A 15,716-nucleotide genomic window follows, 5' to 3' on the forward strand; every position below is an offset into this window, starting at 1 on the left:
GTCCCAGCAACCACATGGTGGCTTACAGCCATCAGTGATCTGATGCCCTCTTCTGGCCTGCAGGTGTAATGCAGGCAGAGCACTGTATACATAATAAATAAATCTTTAAAAAAAGAAAGAAAACTGAACAGAAAAATGTTTCAAGGAGGAGGGGCATGGGAACAAGGCTAAAAATGTTTAAAATTACATCTTATCCACTTATTTTGCATATGTGTGCCGCACCAAGGCTCACAGAGGTTACTTTTGGGTCTTGGTTCTCTCCCTCTACTATGTGTGTTCCAGAAACCCAGCTTCAGTATGTGCTTTTGTGTGCTGAGTCATCTCACTGGCCGGGAGCAAAGATTCCTCGCCACATAGCATTCCTTCGTTAGAGTGTGCCTGTGCACGGTCTAAATCCAGCCGTCTGTGTGGCGATTCTGCGCCGTACACACGTTTTGCCAAGAAAAAGTTAAATGTTTTCCTGTGAGTCTGTGGTGGTGAGGAAGGAAGGGGAGGTGTGATGCTCTCTGTTACGTGGACGGCGGTTCTGAGAGGGTCAGGAATCTATCCGCTCATAAGTAGAAAGCCAAGCATGGTTACTATTGTAAGATGCACAGCCCGGTCTCCTCCACCCGTGAGAGCTAAAGGGATTGTCACTGTTCTGGATTTCTTAGAAGCCTGGGTGCTGAGTGGGTTGTGAGTGGGACTAAATATGGACTTCTGTGTTGTGAAGGGTCTTTCCGGTGGCTGTCACCAGTGTAAGGAGGAAGCAAACGGAAGTCATACCAAGATAGCAAGCAGCTAGCACCCTAAGGAACAATCCTCTCGGTTGGCAGGCAGAGTGCAAAAGGCCTTTTCTGGATCTTTAAAATTGGAGGAGCTGTTAGCTCCTGGGTCAACTCTGCTGTGAAACTCTGGAGGTTGGGAGAGCTCCAGCACTGCTACTCTTCCTTGCAATTACCCATCTCTTCCTTGGCTCTGTTTCTTTCTCCTTTGCCATTCATTTTCCAGAGTGTTTATTCATCAGATTTCTCTGTTGTTTGTAGTTCTGAGCTAGCAGCTGTACACTCTTAAGACCATTGGACTCAGCTAAATCCCCGCTTTAGTCTTGTAGCTTCCAACCCAAGATAGACACATGGGTATAGCTAACGATTTTGTCTGTACATATGGTCTACCCGACAACACGAAACACAAACCATCCGCTCCGAGTCACAGTGTCTGAGCCAGAACCGAGGCCTCTCCCCCCTGCACCCACACACATTTTTCAGTGCTTTCCTCTTGTTCTTCCTTCACCCAGACATCCCAGGAATTTGTGGAGAAACTAACCAAGAGACTAAAAAGACACCCCGAGGAAACTGGAGGCTTCCAGGAGGCGCCGCTGGCCTATGATGCTATATGGGCTTTGGCTCTGGCCTTGAACAAGACCTCGGGAGGAGGTGGCCGCTCGGGTGTGCGCCTGGAGGACTTTAACTACAACAACCAGACCATTACAGACCAAATCTACCGGGCTATGAACTCCTCCTCCTTTGAGGGTGTTTCTGTGAGTTACAGCAGCTTCTGTCATGCACCCTATGGAAAGGGACACTTTTTTTCCTTTTTTAGTTTTTAGTTTTTTCAAGACAGGGTTTCTCTGTGTAGCCTTGGCTGTCCTGGACTTACTTTGTAGACCAGGCTGGCCTCGAACTCACAGCCATCCACCTGTCTCTGGCTCCCCGAGTGCTGGGATTATAGGCGTGCGCCACCATGCCTGGCGAAAGGGATCCTTTTGGAGAACCTCCAGATGCATGCAATCTCCCGCTTTCTTGGTTGCTTTTCTTTAAAAGTCAGGGTTAGACTAGGGGAGGCGGGAACCCCCGAGCTGGAAAACCATGCAGAAGATGACAGTGGAGAGAACTGATATTGTCTAGTGTTTTCCTAGCTGCACCAGGTGTGTATGGGGCAGATGAGAAGTGTAGGACTTTTAAAAAAAGAGATGGCATCTTGAGAGTTAATTGCCTTCCTTTAAAGTAAAGAAATTAGCACCCAGTAGGGTTTGGTGGTCGTGCCTAGCCCTTTGTCTGGGGACTCTCTCATTCAGATCTCAAGGGCTGAAGCTTCTTCTCAGAAGAACTCTGTTTCCAGAATCTAGGGTATGTGCATCTGGGGTGTGTCCTACATGCAGCAGATGCCAGAAATAGCCTTCATTCAGAAGCTCAATTACAGCAAAACCAGAAGGTTTCCGAGTCCCCTGATGTTCTCTTCTCCTCCTGCCTTTATTCCCCCCCCCCTTCTTCCTCCACATGTTTCTCCTCAGGGCCATGTGGTCTTTGATGCCAGCGGCTCCCGGATGGCATGGACACTTATCGAGCAGCTACAGGGTGAGCCCAGGCCTGGGAGGCTGGAAGGGGGCAGGCGGGGTCTGGGCTAAGTGCTCTCGAGAGCAGTGAGGAGTCTCGCCCAGACAGCCGGGTACCTTTTGGCTACAGTGCACTGTGTTCATTGGGCTTTAAATAATGATAAAAAGAAACAGTATTTCTCAGCAATTCTGTTCTTTCAGAGGGGCATGCAGGTTAAAGAAGAGATGTTCTTTTTTCCCAGTGGCTTCCGTTTTAGTCCCAGAAGTTGCTTGTCTGAGGCTGGGTTGGGGGTGCTAAGAGAGCTGTTGGTGTGCCCTGAAAGATCGTGGAAGCTGGGCCTGGGAAGCTGGCTCCTTGCCATGTGAGCACAGCATTCCAGGCAAACAGACGGCTGGGCCTTTTCTAGAGAGCACTTCCCTATGACTTAATACTGAGGGCCTACAGAGCTTCTCTGAGGAGTCTCTCAGTTCCTCCCGACTCAGCCTCTTGTGCTGTGGCCAAGAGGCCCATTTCTCAGCCTCCTGTGAAAAGTTTCATTCTCTGCCACCAAATCCTCCCGGCTCACTTTGTATCTGGGACAAGTGCGACTGGACTTCAGCCAGGGTGAAGTGGGTGTGAGTTGGGTGTTTGGAAGCTAAGTTGTATTAACTGTGGCCATTCTGGAAGGGAAGTCTTAGGAGTGGCTGCATTTCACTTAGTGGCACTTCCAGATGTATCTTATCGGAGGTATTAGAACCCATGCCAACGGGAGAGAGGTTTCTAAAGCCACTGTGATGGTGGTGGTGGGGGGCAGGGATTGTGCAATTCTGTCTTTCAGAAGAGGGAGAACAGGCAGAAATTGTTTAAAGCTTTGGAAGTGAGAGACATGTTGCTGGGAGAGGTGTGAGGCTGTCGAGTAGGTGGTCAGTGTGCCAAGGCGCCTTCCTCTGTGAAGAGCCTTGAAGGCCTCAGGGTTATGTCACTTACTCAGATTGCCTTGGGATCCACCTTGCGTTGCCGCGAAGTTAGGTTGCCCATCGGCGACTTGGGTCTTTATAGCATCCTTGAGTTGCTTCGGTCAGTGACGTTATATGCTACCACGGGGAGCAACTTTGAGGGAAACGGAAGCTTGAAAATGCCTAGGTGGAGTCTCCCTACCCATGGTGGCTCCTGTCCTTTGCTCAGGTGGTGTCTACAAGAAGATTGGCTACTATGACAGCACCAAGGACGTTCTCTCCTGGACCAAAGCAGATAAGTGGATAGGTGAGTTCTTCCTCAGTGCTTCTGAGTGCACTTCACTGTTGGTCGTTTGAACGAGGGAGCGTGCTGTTGGGTTGACATGGCAGATGATGGGTCAGGGCAGGGGTTTGGGAGTGAAAATGGCTTCCAAGAAGGGAGGAGAGGTGAGTTGGCATGAAGCCGGAACAGGCCACCAGCCACCCTGTTTTTTAATAGTGCTTTGTTGCAGCGAGTGGAAATTAAAGGCAACACGGAGGCGTCAAGAAATGGACACTGTCCTCAGGCCTTGATGTGTTAGAGCCAGGGATGTCAGGTTCCCTATCAGGAAAGCAGCTGCTTAACTGTAGGAGACAGGCAAAACTTCACGTCGTCCTCACTGGCTGTTTTGTGCTCTGCTTTTGTGTTTTGTTTTTCCCTTGTGTGCACGTGGAGTTCATAGGACGACTCACAGGATGCCTCTCCTACCACCACATAGGTCCTGGCGGTCAGACTCTGGTCATCAGGCTTGGTAGCAAGAACTTTTATACCCTGAGCCAACTCACCAGCTTTTGTTTCTGTTTTACACACACACACACACACACACACACACACACACACACACACACACACACACCATCTTTGAGTCAGGGCTTCATGCTATAGGTCAGGCTGGGCTTGAACTCACTATGTAGCTGAGGCTCATCATCGCCTCAAGTGTTAGGATGTCAGGTGTATACCGCCGTGCCTGACTTACCTTGCAGGTTTCTGTGTTCTTTAGGGCTTGTTTTTTGAGTGTCTCACTATGTAGTCCTGGCTGTCCTGGCATTTGTTATGTAGACCAGGCTACGTAGACCAGCTCTCAGAGGTCCGCCTACCTCTTCCTTCTGAATGCTGGGATTAAAGGTGTGTGCACACCTGGCCTATCATGCATTCTTTAAGGAGGAAAAGAAAGCAGTCATTTTTGGCGTACTAAATGACAGGAAATGGGAAAGGTACTGGAGTTAGGGAAAGAGGAAGTTCCTACTGATGAGGAAATATGGAAAAGACCACTGAAGGCAGGCTGACCCAGTAAAGTCTCATTCCCAGCACTGCTGGAGAGAGAGAGAGAGAGTGTGTGTGTGTGTGTGTGTGTGTGTGTGTGTGTGTGTGTGTGTGTGTGTGTGTGTGTGTGTGTGTCTGCTGCCCTCTGAGGTTAGATATGGGCACCAGAGTCCCTGGAGCTAGAATTACAGATGGTTATGTCCCACCACATGGGTGCTGAGAACTGAGCCCAGGTCCCCTGGAAGAGCAGTGAGTGCTTTTAACTGCTGAGCTGTCTCTGCAGTGCCCTTTTATTTTATTTTATTTTATTTGCTTTGAGACAGACTTTTGCTTTGTAGATGAAACTGACCTCAAAGTGGTGTCGATTTTGTCTCAGACGCCCAAGTGTTGCCCCCTTTACTGTGTGAGCTGGCATGCCTAGGCTTTGCTTCGTCTTTTTATTATTTATTTATTTTTGTGCCTTGAATTTAGGGCAATTTTCTGTGTAGTTATAAATGTGCTGCGTGGCCTAAATTGGCTTTTTAATTTTTTTTAAGCTAAGCAAATTGAAATTAAGTAGGTGTTTTGTGTCTCCCCACCACCCTCCACCCCCTGACAAATTTCAGCTTCCTTTTAATAGTAACTGGAAAACACTTTTGGGGACTACTTACCCTGCTAGGGCTGTTCTTGTGTCTTTTGCTGGAGATTAAAAGACCACTGGGTGCTTCTGACTGTCTGCTTACTCTAACCCTAATCTTTTACACCTTTTAATCAGGGTGATAGGCAGCCCTGTATAGGGTTATTTCGGCTGTTCCCTTATTTCATCTCCCCCTTTTCCTTTGCTGTAAGACAGAAACAAAAAGGAACAAGAAACAAAAGCTGCATGTAGTGGCTCATGCCTTTAATTCCAGCACTCGGGAGGCAGAGGCAGGCAGATTGATGTGAGTTCGAGGCCAGCCTGGTCTACAGAGCGAGTCCAGGACAGCCAAGGCTACACCGAGAAACCCTGTCTTGAAAAACCAAATCAAAACAAAAACAAACCACAAAAATCCAAACCAAAAAAACCAAAACTAACCCCACCCCCACCCCAAACCCCAAAACAAAACACCCGAAAGGAACAAGCAAAACAGAGCAAGACCCTCCTCAGCACAGATCCCATCTTCTTATTTTCTGGTTGTTTCTCAAGGTCCCCAGGGTCCTCCACCATCCTGCCCACTGTAGCCTCTTTGTGTCTTCTGCCCACACTGACTACCCCTCAGCAGCTTGTCTCACTTTCTTCCATCCTGCCTTCATGCCACCATTTTTGCCTCCTTTTTTCTTTTCTCCTCCTCCTCCCCTGTGCCGTGCAGGAGGGTCTCCTCCAGCTGACCAGACCTTGGTCTTCGAGACATTCCGTTTCCTGTCACAGAAACTCTTTATCTCCGTCTCAGTCCTCTCCAGCCTGGGCATTGTCCTTGCTGTTGTCTGTCTGTCCTTTAACATCTACAACTCCCACGTTCGGTAAGTTTCTCTTCCGACTTGACCCTTGGCCTGGCTGCCTCTTCACATACTGACCTGTGCTCCCCGGAGAGTAAGAAAACTGACTCTTAAGGCGATTTTGTCACAGAGAGTGGCATAATGACTCAGAAAAAAAAATGTAAGGGGTAAGCCAGGTGTGACCCCCCTACCCTTCAAAGCAGTCAGCTAGGAAAAAAAAAAACACTCCAGTAGGGGCGAGGGCTGCAGAGGCCCTGTTGCCCAACAGTGTTCTTATCCTGGGTGTTCCTCTCTACCTGTTCCCAGCCTGTCTCCTTTATCAGTTCTGGGCTTAGGGTTGTGCCATTGGTGGCATTTTTGGAGAGCCAAGCCTTCCTGGGGGAGGTGTGTGGGTAATTCTGCTCTTTCTCCCACCCTCTCCGCCCCTGCCCTAGTTATATCCAGAACTCCCAGCCCAACCTGAACAATCTGACGGCTGTGGGCTGCTCACTGGCACTAGCTGCTGTCTTTCCCCTCGGGCTGGATGGTTACCACATAGAGAAAGGCCAGTTCCCGTTTGTCTGCCAGGTAAGTGGGCAGTGAGCCAATACAGTCTCCGCGGAGTACAGCTTTGCGAGCCCTCTCAGGAGCACCCACCCTCCCTGTCTCTTCTCTTTCCCTAACGAGTGCTTGCTTTCCTGCCTCCTAGCGTCACCCTTCTGGTCTCTCTTTGGCTCTGTCCCTTCTTTCTGGGTGCCAGGCCTACTCCATTCTGCAGTTCTCTGGCTGGCTGCAAGGCTGCTAGGCATGCCTCACAGGGGAGAGGGGTGAAGTACCGAAGAGAAAGGAAGGGGTCTGCATACAGGACTTGTGAACAACGGTGGCTTGTCTCTGATTTGCGGGCTAAGAAATAAAGCCGGGCTTTCCTGTGGGAGCCTTGGATAGGGTTTGAAAGAAAGTAAGCTTGATGCCGGGGCGGTGGTGGTGCACGCCTTTAGTCCCAGCACTTGGGAGGCAGAGGCAGAGGCAGTTGGATCGCTGTGAGTTCGAGGCCAGCCTGGTCTACAAAGCAAGTCCAGGACAGTCAAGGCTACACAGAGATCGTGTCTTGAACAACCAAGAGAGAGAGAGAGAGGTGGGGGGGGGGGAGAAGGAGGGAGGGGAGAAGAGAAGAGAAAGAAAGTAAGTTTGAAAGGCAGAATCTAAGCAGATGGAGCTGGGGCAAGAGATATACCATCACAGAGCTGGAGCAGGGCCTTGGAGACTCAGCTCATGGAGTTTTTGGGACTATGACAAGAGGCTGGCTTCAGCCATGGTTTGAATGTTCCTCTGCTGTGTGGAGTACCCACTCTTTCCCTGGCACTGTCTTTCCTCCCCGGGGTATCTGTCCTGACTATGCACTGTGTGCACACAGACATGCACTCACCTTTTCACAAAGTGCCTGTTCCCAGTGAGATCAGCGTGCCGCAGGCGAGATAGGCAGCTAGCTGCGGTACCACAGGAGGTACACCCAAGGAGGGCTCTGTGGAAACAGCTCACAGGCCGTGTTTGAGCGGGCCTCGGGGAGGAGGTGGCGTTTGTGCCTTGAAGGATGCACGAGATCCGAAAGAGAGTAGGTGAAGGAGACTGTGCCTGCTTGAGCAGGTTCAGTGTAGCTGTGTGGGGCACAGGGTCAGTGAGGGCCTGGGAGCTGGGCCAGGCTAGTGGGTGGACCATGCTGTGTCACATTCAGAGGTGTGCAGGTAGTAACTGTAGGCTGAAGGAGAGATGAACATGTTTTTTGTTTAGATCACAAGTGGGGGATGAGGAAAAGACCTGTGAGAGAGCAGGTGATGTTTATCCCCTTAGAAGTTCAACCACCGTGTGGGGGAAATTGGTTATTAACCAGCTGAAAAACATTGAACACATTCAGAGAGGAGGTATAAATGTGAGCCAAAAACAAGAGGCGGGGCCTTTGGAGACTTGGGATAGTTTTGGCTGTTCATCGCTCCACTTTGAGAAGCTCCTAGAGAGAACCACTCGATGGAAGGCTTTTGGGGGCTCCTGCTGAGGTTTCGGGTTCTGGTTACTCCAGGTTCCAGCAGAAGAAATCCTGCTGACTACTCCAGGAGAATTTTTCCTCAGAACTGATATCCTTAATGGTTTTGTTATTGTATTCTTTAATCTCTTTTCCTATTGTTTAGGTTAGTTCGGTTAGAGGTGAGGTACTCTTGGTTAATAAGTTGGTAATAAAATATATTTGTTAAGAAAAGTGAGCCTGCAGTAGGCGCTAGATTAGATCAGTGGGCTTTAGCAAGAATACCCTGGTGCTGCAGCAGGAGTTAGAGAGGTTAGGAAGGATGAATGCACAGTTTTCCCCTCCCCTTCCCCTCCCCTTTATTCCCTCTGTACTCCCCTTGCTATGTCCTGCCTGCTTTTTGTCATCTGGTCACTATTGCCACTGCCTCCTTCAGGTCCGCCCACCATGGCCCGAGTCCCACCTATTTCCAGTGTCCTTTCTCCCCTTCTAGGCCCGCCTTTGGCTCTTGGGCTTGGGCTTTAGTCTAGGCTATGGCTCTATGTTCACCAAGATCTGGTGGGTCCACACGGTCTTCACAAAGAAGGAGGAGAAGAAGGAATGGAGGAAGGTGAGCTAAGCCCCAGACCCAGCCTTTGGCCCTGGGCAGAGAAGAGAAGGCCTGTTTCTGACCTGTGTTCTCTGGCTGCCTACTCAGACCCTGGAGCCCTGGAAACTGTATGCCACTGTAGGCCTGCTGGTGGGCATGGATGTCCTGACTCTTGCCATCTGGCAGATTGTGGACCCCTTGCATCGAACCATTGAGGTATCTTGTCACTTGAGAGGAGTTGCTGGGGTCAGGAAGCTGGACACCAGCTTGGCATCTCCATGGCTGTGTGGTCTTGAAGGAAGGCGGGGTGTGGTGGCACATACCTTTAATTCCAGCATGCCTTCAACCTAAAACTCAGGAGGCAGAGGCAGACAGATCTCTCTGTGAGTTTGAGGCTAGCCTGGTCTACATGGCAAGTTACAGGCCAGCCAGGGCTACATAGTGAGAACCTGCCTTTAAAAACAAAAGGAGACTACTCAGAGAGTAGAACTTTACAGTCTTCTGTATATTAAGGGGCACTTCTGTTACTCCCAGATGGAGCCTTATCGGAAGCTTTCTAGGCTATCTAAAGAAGGGGCGTCTGGGAGGATGTGTAGGGTTTGCCAGCGTCAGGGAGGGTGGGAACAAGCCATTCCAGTGCGGTCAGGGGAGTGACCCCAGGCCTGGAGCAGGACCCAGCATAGCACTGAGCCTCATGGGGAAGACAGGCAGGGCTCGGGGTTCGGGAGCTGGAGAAGGGTACAGCTGCTCATCTTGCTCCTTTTCTCCCTCAGACTTTTGCCAAAGAGGAACCAAAGGAAGACATCGATGTCTCCATTCTGCCGCAGCTGGAGCACTGCAGCTCCAACAAGATGAATACATGGCTTGGTGTGTGGGAATAGGGCAGGGGGAGCGGGGAGGGGAAGGGGCAGGGAGAGAGGGGAGGGGAGGGGGCAGGGCAGGGCAGGGAGAGGGGGGAGGAGGGGGCAGGGGAGGGGAGGGGGCAGGGCAGGGAGAGGGGGGAGGAGGGGGCAGGGGAGGGGAGGGGGAAGGCGTGGGGGAAGGGAGCAAGCGCAAACCCGAGGAACAGGGAGCAGCAGCAGGCTAAGGGAGAAGGACCATTCAGAAGAAAGAGTTTTGGTGCCTTTACTGCACTAAAGTCTTCAAAGAGTAGGAGTGCTTTGGTCTTCTATTGTGAGCTCAGCAGAGGTCAGTGTGGGTAGGTGACTCATTCATCTGGGTCTGAGAGTAAGTGGCCAAGGCTGTGATGTCATGAGCTTAGCCAATCCCACCAGTTTGGCTAACATTCCTTGGGTCGCAAACCCATTCCGTGAACCAAAACCCTTAGCTTGGACTGCACATTCCTGTCTGGAGGGAAACAGTTGAAACAATGTAGCATCTGTTGGTTCTTTACTGGCTGCTCTCTAGGAGGCTGTGGTGAGGTCTGGGCCAGATGGTGGTCTTATGGGTGGGGCCACATTGAGAATTTGCTGTGTTAGAGTGTCTGGGATGGAGGGGAGGGCTTTCTTTAGACAGAGGAGCTACACCGAGCAGTAGTAAGGTGAGGACAACAGGACTGAGTTGGGAGTGTGATAGCCTTTGTTGCCCGGGTGACCCTTTCCTGCTGTCCTAGGCATTTTCTATGGTTACAAGGGGCTGCTGCTGCTGCTTGGAATCTTTCTTGCTTATGAGACTAAAAGTGTATCCACTGAGAAGATCAACGACCACCGGGCTGTGGGCATGGCTATCTACAATGTTGCGGTAAGCTCCCTTGACACCTGGTGTTGGTCCTGGAGACAGACCATGGCCTTGTTAAGGTGGTGGGACTGGAAGAATCAGAAAGTTAGATCTGAGATCATTTGTGTAGAAGTCGTAAAAACATTTCTGATTTATAAAGTCATTGTTTATGAGTTTCCTGAGGAGACGTAAGCAGATGTCATCCTAGATAGGGCACCACACAGACAAAAAAATTGATTCTACCGAAGTCTAACTCGGTGCTCTACTTTCATTTCTGTTGTTGTGGTAAAATATTCTGAAAAAAAAAAAAGCGACTTAGGGGAGAAAGGGCTTATTTTACCTCACAATTCCAGGCCATAGTCCATCATCGAGAGAAGTCAACACAGGACCTTGAAGTAGTTAAGAGCAAAAAGAAAGAAAGAAATGCATGCTTACTCGTGTCCAGTCCTGGATCCTCTTCCTAGAGATTGGTGCCTTCTGTGTTGATTGAGTCTTCCCACATCACTTAACAATAGAAATCAAGATAATCCCCCCACCCCCAAATATGCTCTCATGGCAAACGAACATGCTCTGGACAATCACCTGAGCAGTCCTAGAGTCTAGAATCTCGACTGTCAAGTTGGCAAAGCTAACCCTCAACACTGGGTGAAACTGCATCTGTTGGAGTTTGTACAGGCACATGAGGCACTCAGTGGCATGTGTGACATCTAAAAATTCCACCACAGCAAACTCAAAGTAACTGCATACCTAGAGTTCCTGCCCAGCTTGTAGGCAGTTCCGCAGGAGACCACTCTCTGACCAGGAATTGGCTGCTGTTTACAAACTTTGGGGATGGTCCTCCTTGTGTGCTGTAACTGACTTGAGTTTCACATGTCTCCCTCCTTCTTTGGGGAAGGGATGTTTGAGTTCAGAGGACACAAACACACTGTAGGCTCACTTTTCTTAGCAAATATATTTTATTACAAACTAATTAACTGAGAGTACCTCACTTCTAACCTGAATAACCTAAACAATAGGAAAAGGAGATTAAAGACTACAAAGTCATAAGGATATCAGTTCCGAGGAACGAGTCTCCTGGCGTAGTCAGCAGGATTTCTTCTGCTGGAACCTGGAGCCACCAGAACCTGGAGCCTTCTCTTAGGAGCGTCTCAAAGTGGAGCGATGAACAGCCAGAACTAGCTCAAGTCTCCAAAGGCCCCGCCTCTTGTTTTTTTGCTCACATTTATACCTCCTCTCAGAATTTGTTCGAGGATGTTTTTCAGCTGGTTAACAACCAATCTCCCCCACATGGTGGTTCGACTTCTAAGGGGATAAACATCACCTGCTCTCTCACTAGTCTTTTTCTTATCCTTGTGATCTAAACAAAAAACATGCTTATTTTTCCTTCAGTACACAGCAGTTTAGAAAGCACACTGCATTGAGGGTTGGGGTGATAGGTCCTGATGCCCACAAGACAACCTCAGAACTCGCATCAGGAAAACTGAGTATCATGGCATGTGCCTGTCACCCCAGCGCTGAGGAGATGCAGGCAGGTAGATCCTCCGTTCTCAGTGGCCAGGCAGCCTCTGGCCAGTGAGGAACCCTCCATGAAAAACCAAAGAGAAGGAGGAATGAATGACAGCTGAGGTTTTTCCCTCTAGCCTTCATGTGCACACAGAGTGCTCCTGTACCACACATATATAATACACATAAGATAAGGGAGGAAAGCTCACTAGATCATTTTGCAGTGACCTAGTGAAATCGCCTTAAGGGCAGACTGAGTGCAGAGACCCTGAGGGAAAGCACTTAACTGTTTGAGGCTGTGCATCGCCCTGCGTCTGTTTGTGGGAGGTGCGCCGTGAGCCTGTCTTTACTGGCTCTCTCCTGGGGAAAGAAAACCCTGCACAGATCCGAGTCTCCCCCCAAATGCTGTCTTCCCAGGTCCTGTGTCTCATCACTGCCCCCGTGACCATGATCCTCTCCAGCCAGCAGGACGCAGCCTTCGCCTTCGCCTCTCTGGCCATCGTGTTCTCGTCCTACATTACTTTGGTTGTGCTCTTTGTGCCCAAGGTGAGGCCTGGCTCTCCCCCTGCACTCCCTAAGTGGGGGCGGGGACATGCACTCTGTCCTTGCTCTGCCCCAGCTTGTCTTTCAGTTTATTTGTTTTTTATCATTGCCCCTTACTCCAGCCCCTTACCGGCTGCCCGCTCACACAGCCCCCTTGCTCAGCCACCCCGCGCCCAAACCTTTGCCCCCAGATGCGCAGGTTGATCACTCGAGGGGAGTGGCAGTCTGAAGCACAGGACACCATGAAAACAGGGTCGTCTACCAACAACAACGAGGAAGAGAAGTCCAGGCTGCTGGAGAAAGAAAACCGCGAATTGGAAAAGATCATTGCTGAGGTGTGTGTTGACTGACGTTCAGGGCCCTCCCAGGTCTGAGGTCATCTGTAGCCTTAGGTAGCGGTTCCTGGCAGTAGTTTGGGGGAGGCTGTTGTCAGCCCTGAGTCACACAGTGTCACCGTGTCCAGGCTGTAGTTAGGGACCGTGCAGTTCTGGGGGTGGGGCGTGGCACTCCAACTTGTCCGATGCAATCTTCCTGTCGTCTATTTAGTCTCCTTTTTAAAATTTTTATAAATTCGCTTATTTGCTCCATCCTCTCGGTGGTGTTACATTCTGTGGCTTTCTTTGTTCTTGTCTTGGCTCATATGTAATGTCTTTCTCCTCCTGCCTGTGTAACCCTTTCCATGTCTCCCCATTCTACACCACCCTCCTCCCACACTCCCAATTGTGTTTCTTCCTCCAGAAAGAGGAGCGAGTCTCTGAACTGCGCCATCAGCTCCAGTCTCGGCAGCAGCTGCGCTCACGGCGACACCCCCCAACACCACCAGACCCCTCTGGGGGCCTTCCCAGGGGACCCTCGGAGCCCCCTGACCGGCTTAGCTGTGACGGGAGTCGAGTGCATTTGCTTTACAAGTGAGGGGGCACCAAGAAGGATAAAGGCCAGTGGAGGAGGGGAGGGCGTGAGAAGAGGGCGGGGAACTGGGAGGAGGGCAAGGACTCTTACCTCCAACCGGAGGACATGCTGCAACCCCCCTCTGATAAATACATGTCACCTGTGCATCTGGGGCTGTTGGGTCTCCAGTGCTGCAGGAAACAGACTGTTTTTTCTCTCATTCATTCATGTAAGTTTATGTTGCTACTTCACAGTTTAGTCTGAACTCTGCTTGAAGCTTTGCACTCACAACCCCAGAGGGGCAGCTCACCACAGTGTTTCCCCCTCATAGCCTGTCTTGTATAGTTACCACAGCAACTCCTGCCATTTCAGCAGCAAGGGCCGCCCCACAGGTGTTCTTCCCACACTAGCAGGGCTCTCCATTTCTCAGCACCAGAAACATCCCCACGTTTTCCTCTCCTTAAATGTTACTCCTTCCAGGGGATTCCTCGCCCAGGCTCACACATGCTCCTCACCTCTGCTGTGTGCGCTCCTGATTCGAGGGACGCACACACACACAAACACACACCATCCTCCCCTCTCCTGAGGCAGGTGGGTGTGGTCCTGTGCAAGTGGGATTTTTCCTGAGTGCTTGCTCATGCTGCCGTCACTTGTGCTCTCTGTACACTGTGCACAGTGGCTACGGGTGTGCGCTGTGCTGTGGTGTGCTTGGCTAGGTGTGTATGGTGTGTTGAACACACGAAGCTGTCTTCTCATGTGCACACATCATGTCTATGTTTTATACATGTGTGCCTCAGGGCATTGTATATATTTTTTGCATCTTAACATCAGTGTGTGTGTGTGTGTCTGTGTGTGTCTGTGTTGTGTTGTGTGCTGCCCTTCATGGACGGCCTTCCTGCCTCAGCCTTCTGAGTGTTGGGATTACAGTTGTCTGCCTAGCTGATGTCTTCATCCAGCAGAGCCATGTGCACCCAAAATGCCCATAGTTCATGCTTGCTGAGCCGTCCATACCCTCTCACTGCCATTGTGTTTACTCTCAAATGCTCCCCCTATTCTTCGCTCTCACGTGCACCACCCCCAGTCTCACACGCATGTGTACTCACAACCACCTCTCAAAAATGCTGCACTTTACTTTCCTTTATTATCATCATCATTTTTTTTTTCAGAACTAAGGAGAAAAGAAATGGGGTCAGTGGATAGTGGGTGCACGTCCTAACCAGGTGAAGGCGTGGACAGAGGGACTGACGGGGCGGGAGGCAGTGTCCCCTTCACACTGTGCTGTCGCTTGGAGAAGGATCTCCCTGAATCTCAATAAACCAGTGAACAGTGTGACTCAGCACCTCCTCCTCCTCCTCCTCCGTCCTGCGAACTGAGCGGGCTCCAGGCCAGGAAGGGAGAAGCCCAGACTCTCAGGCCTGGAGTTAATGAAAAGGCTTTGAAGCGGAGAGGTGCAAAGAACTGTGTGATTGATTAGGAGGGATTAGGAGGGCAAAGCAGGACAAGACCAAGGCGCTGATTAGTGACCGATGACATCAGTGGTTGCAAGTGTGGGCCCTGGAGTGAGACTGCCCCGTGGCTGACCTGCACCACATGCAGAGTGGACCCCTAATTTCTATGATGTAGCAGTAATGACGCGTTTCCCCATGGAGTGCGGGCGAGAACTGGGCTAAGTATGCACCCAGTGCCTGGATCTGCTTGGGCCTTGGTCGCCTCTGTTGCTGCCTCTTCCTGGATTCACTGACAGGGTTGGGCGTGCTCTGGGAGCCCGGAGCAGGTGGCTGAGCAGATGTGAGGAGTCCCCTCAGAAAGGGAGCATTGCCAGGTCCTGGATAAATGCCTCCGAACTTGAAAGTCATCATCTAAAGAGCTCTGAGCATCTTGGGAAGGGTTTTTCATCAAGATGAATGTTTGAAAGACCTGGAGGAGAAAACCTTGAATTTTCATAATTCGTAGTGTTCTTTTGGTGATAGGGTTTTGGGGATTTCTGTTGTTTTGTTGTTGTTGTTGTTTGTTTTTTGTTGTTGTTTTGTTTTTTACACTTTCTCATGTTGTACTGTGCCTCACCTCCACTCCCCTTTGAAGGCGATTCTTCCTCTCTGCATGAAAGCCACCAAGGTTGGATGGGCCCTGTCATTTTACTGTCCAGTTTATGGCAGGTTAAATCTTAGGCCTCCTTTGAAGACAGCCCATAGTGATTATCTACCTTGGGCCAATTGAATTTAATTTGAGTTTCCCTTCTTCCTGCAGTGGAGTAGTCTCAGAGAACGGAGAGGCCTGTGGAGTAGAGAGACCTGCAGTGTAGAAATTAACTGTTGGCCTCAGAAACAGACCGGCCCCACGTGGACTAAAATTGCCTCCCAAGCCTGCACTGCATTTAGGTGGGACATGAATAGCAAACCAAGGGTCAGGAGTTCCACCATGGCCAGCGGGGAGGTAGACTGCAGCAGAGAGTGCAGGCCCCCAGCCAAGTAGC

General features: G+C 50.4%; 1 protein-coding gene across 3 annotated transcripts in view; it reads left to right on the forward strand.

Annotated features, from left to right (window-relative positions):
- Positions 1-14,575, forward strand: part of GABBR1 (gamma-aminobutyric acid type B receptor subunit 1) — a 29,856-nt gene extending 15,281 nt beyond the window's left edge. For 2 of the 3 annotated variants that reach the window (XM_084754084.1, XM_084754086.1), the window contains exons 12-23: positions 1,277-1,519; positions 2,273-2,336; positions 3,480-3,557; positions 5,882-6,032; positions 6,443-6,575; positions 8,498-8,614; positions 8,702-8,809; positions 9,367-9,460; positions 10,206-10,333; positions 12,230-12,358; positions 12,478-12,690; positions 13,094-14,575. In XM_084754084.1, coding sequence (XP_084610210.1) covers positions 1,277-1,519; positions 2,273-2,336; positions 3,480-3,557; positions 5,882-6,032; positions 6,443-6,575; positions 8,498-8,614; positions 8,702-8,809; positions 9,367-9,460; positions 10,206-10,333; positions 12,230-12,358; positions 12,478-12,690; positions 13,094-13,267 — 1,632 coding nt within the window. In that variant the 3' untranslated portion in view covers positions 13,268-14,575. The remainder of the gene's footprint in view (positions 1-1,276; positions 1,520-2,272; positions 2,337-3,479; positions 3,558-5,881; positions 6,033-6,442; positions 6,576-8,497; positions 8,615-8,701; positions 8,810-9,366; positions 9,461-10,205; positions 10,334-12,229; positions 12,359-12,477; positions 12,691-13,093) is intronic. The other variant, XM_084754085.1, reaches the window with a different exon arrangement.
- Positions 14,576-15,716: the final 1,141 nt, after the last annotated feature.

The sequence above is a fragment of the Acomys minous genome (assembly GCF_964271855.1).
Source record: "Acomys minous genome assembly, chromosome: 13".
Taxonomy (NCBI): Eukaryota; Metazoa; Chordata; class Mammalia; order Rodentia; family Muridae; genus Acomys; species Acomys minous.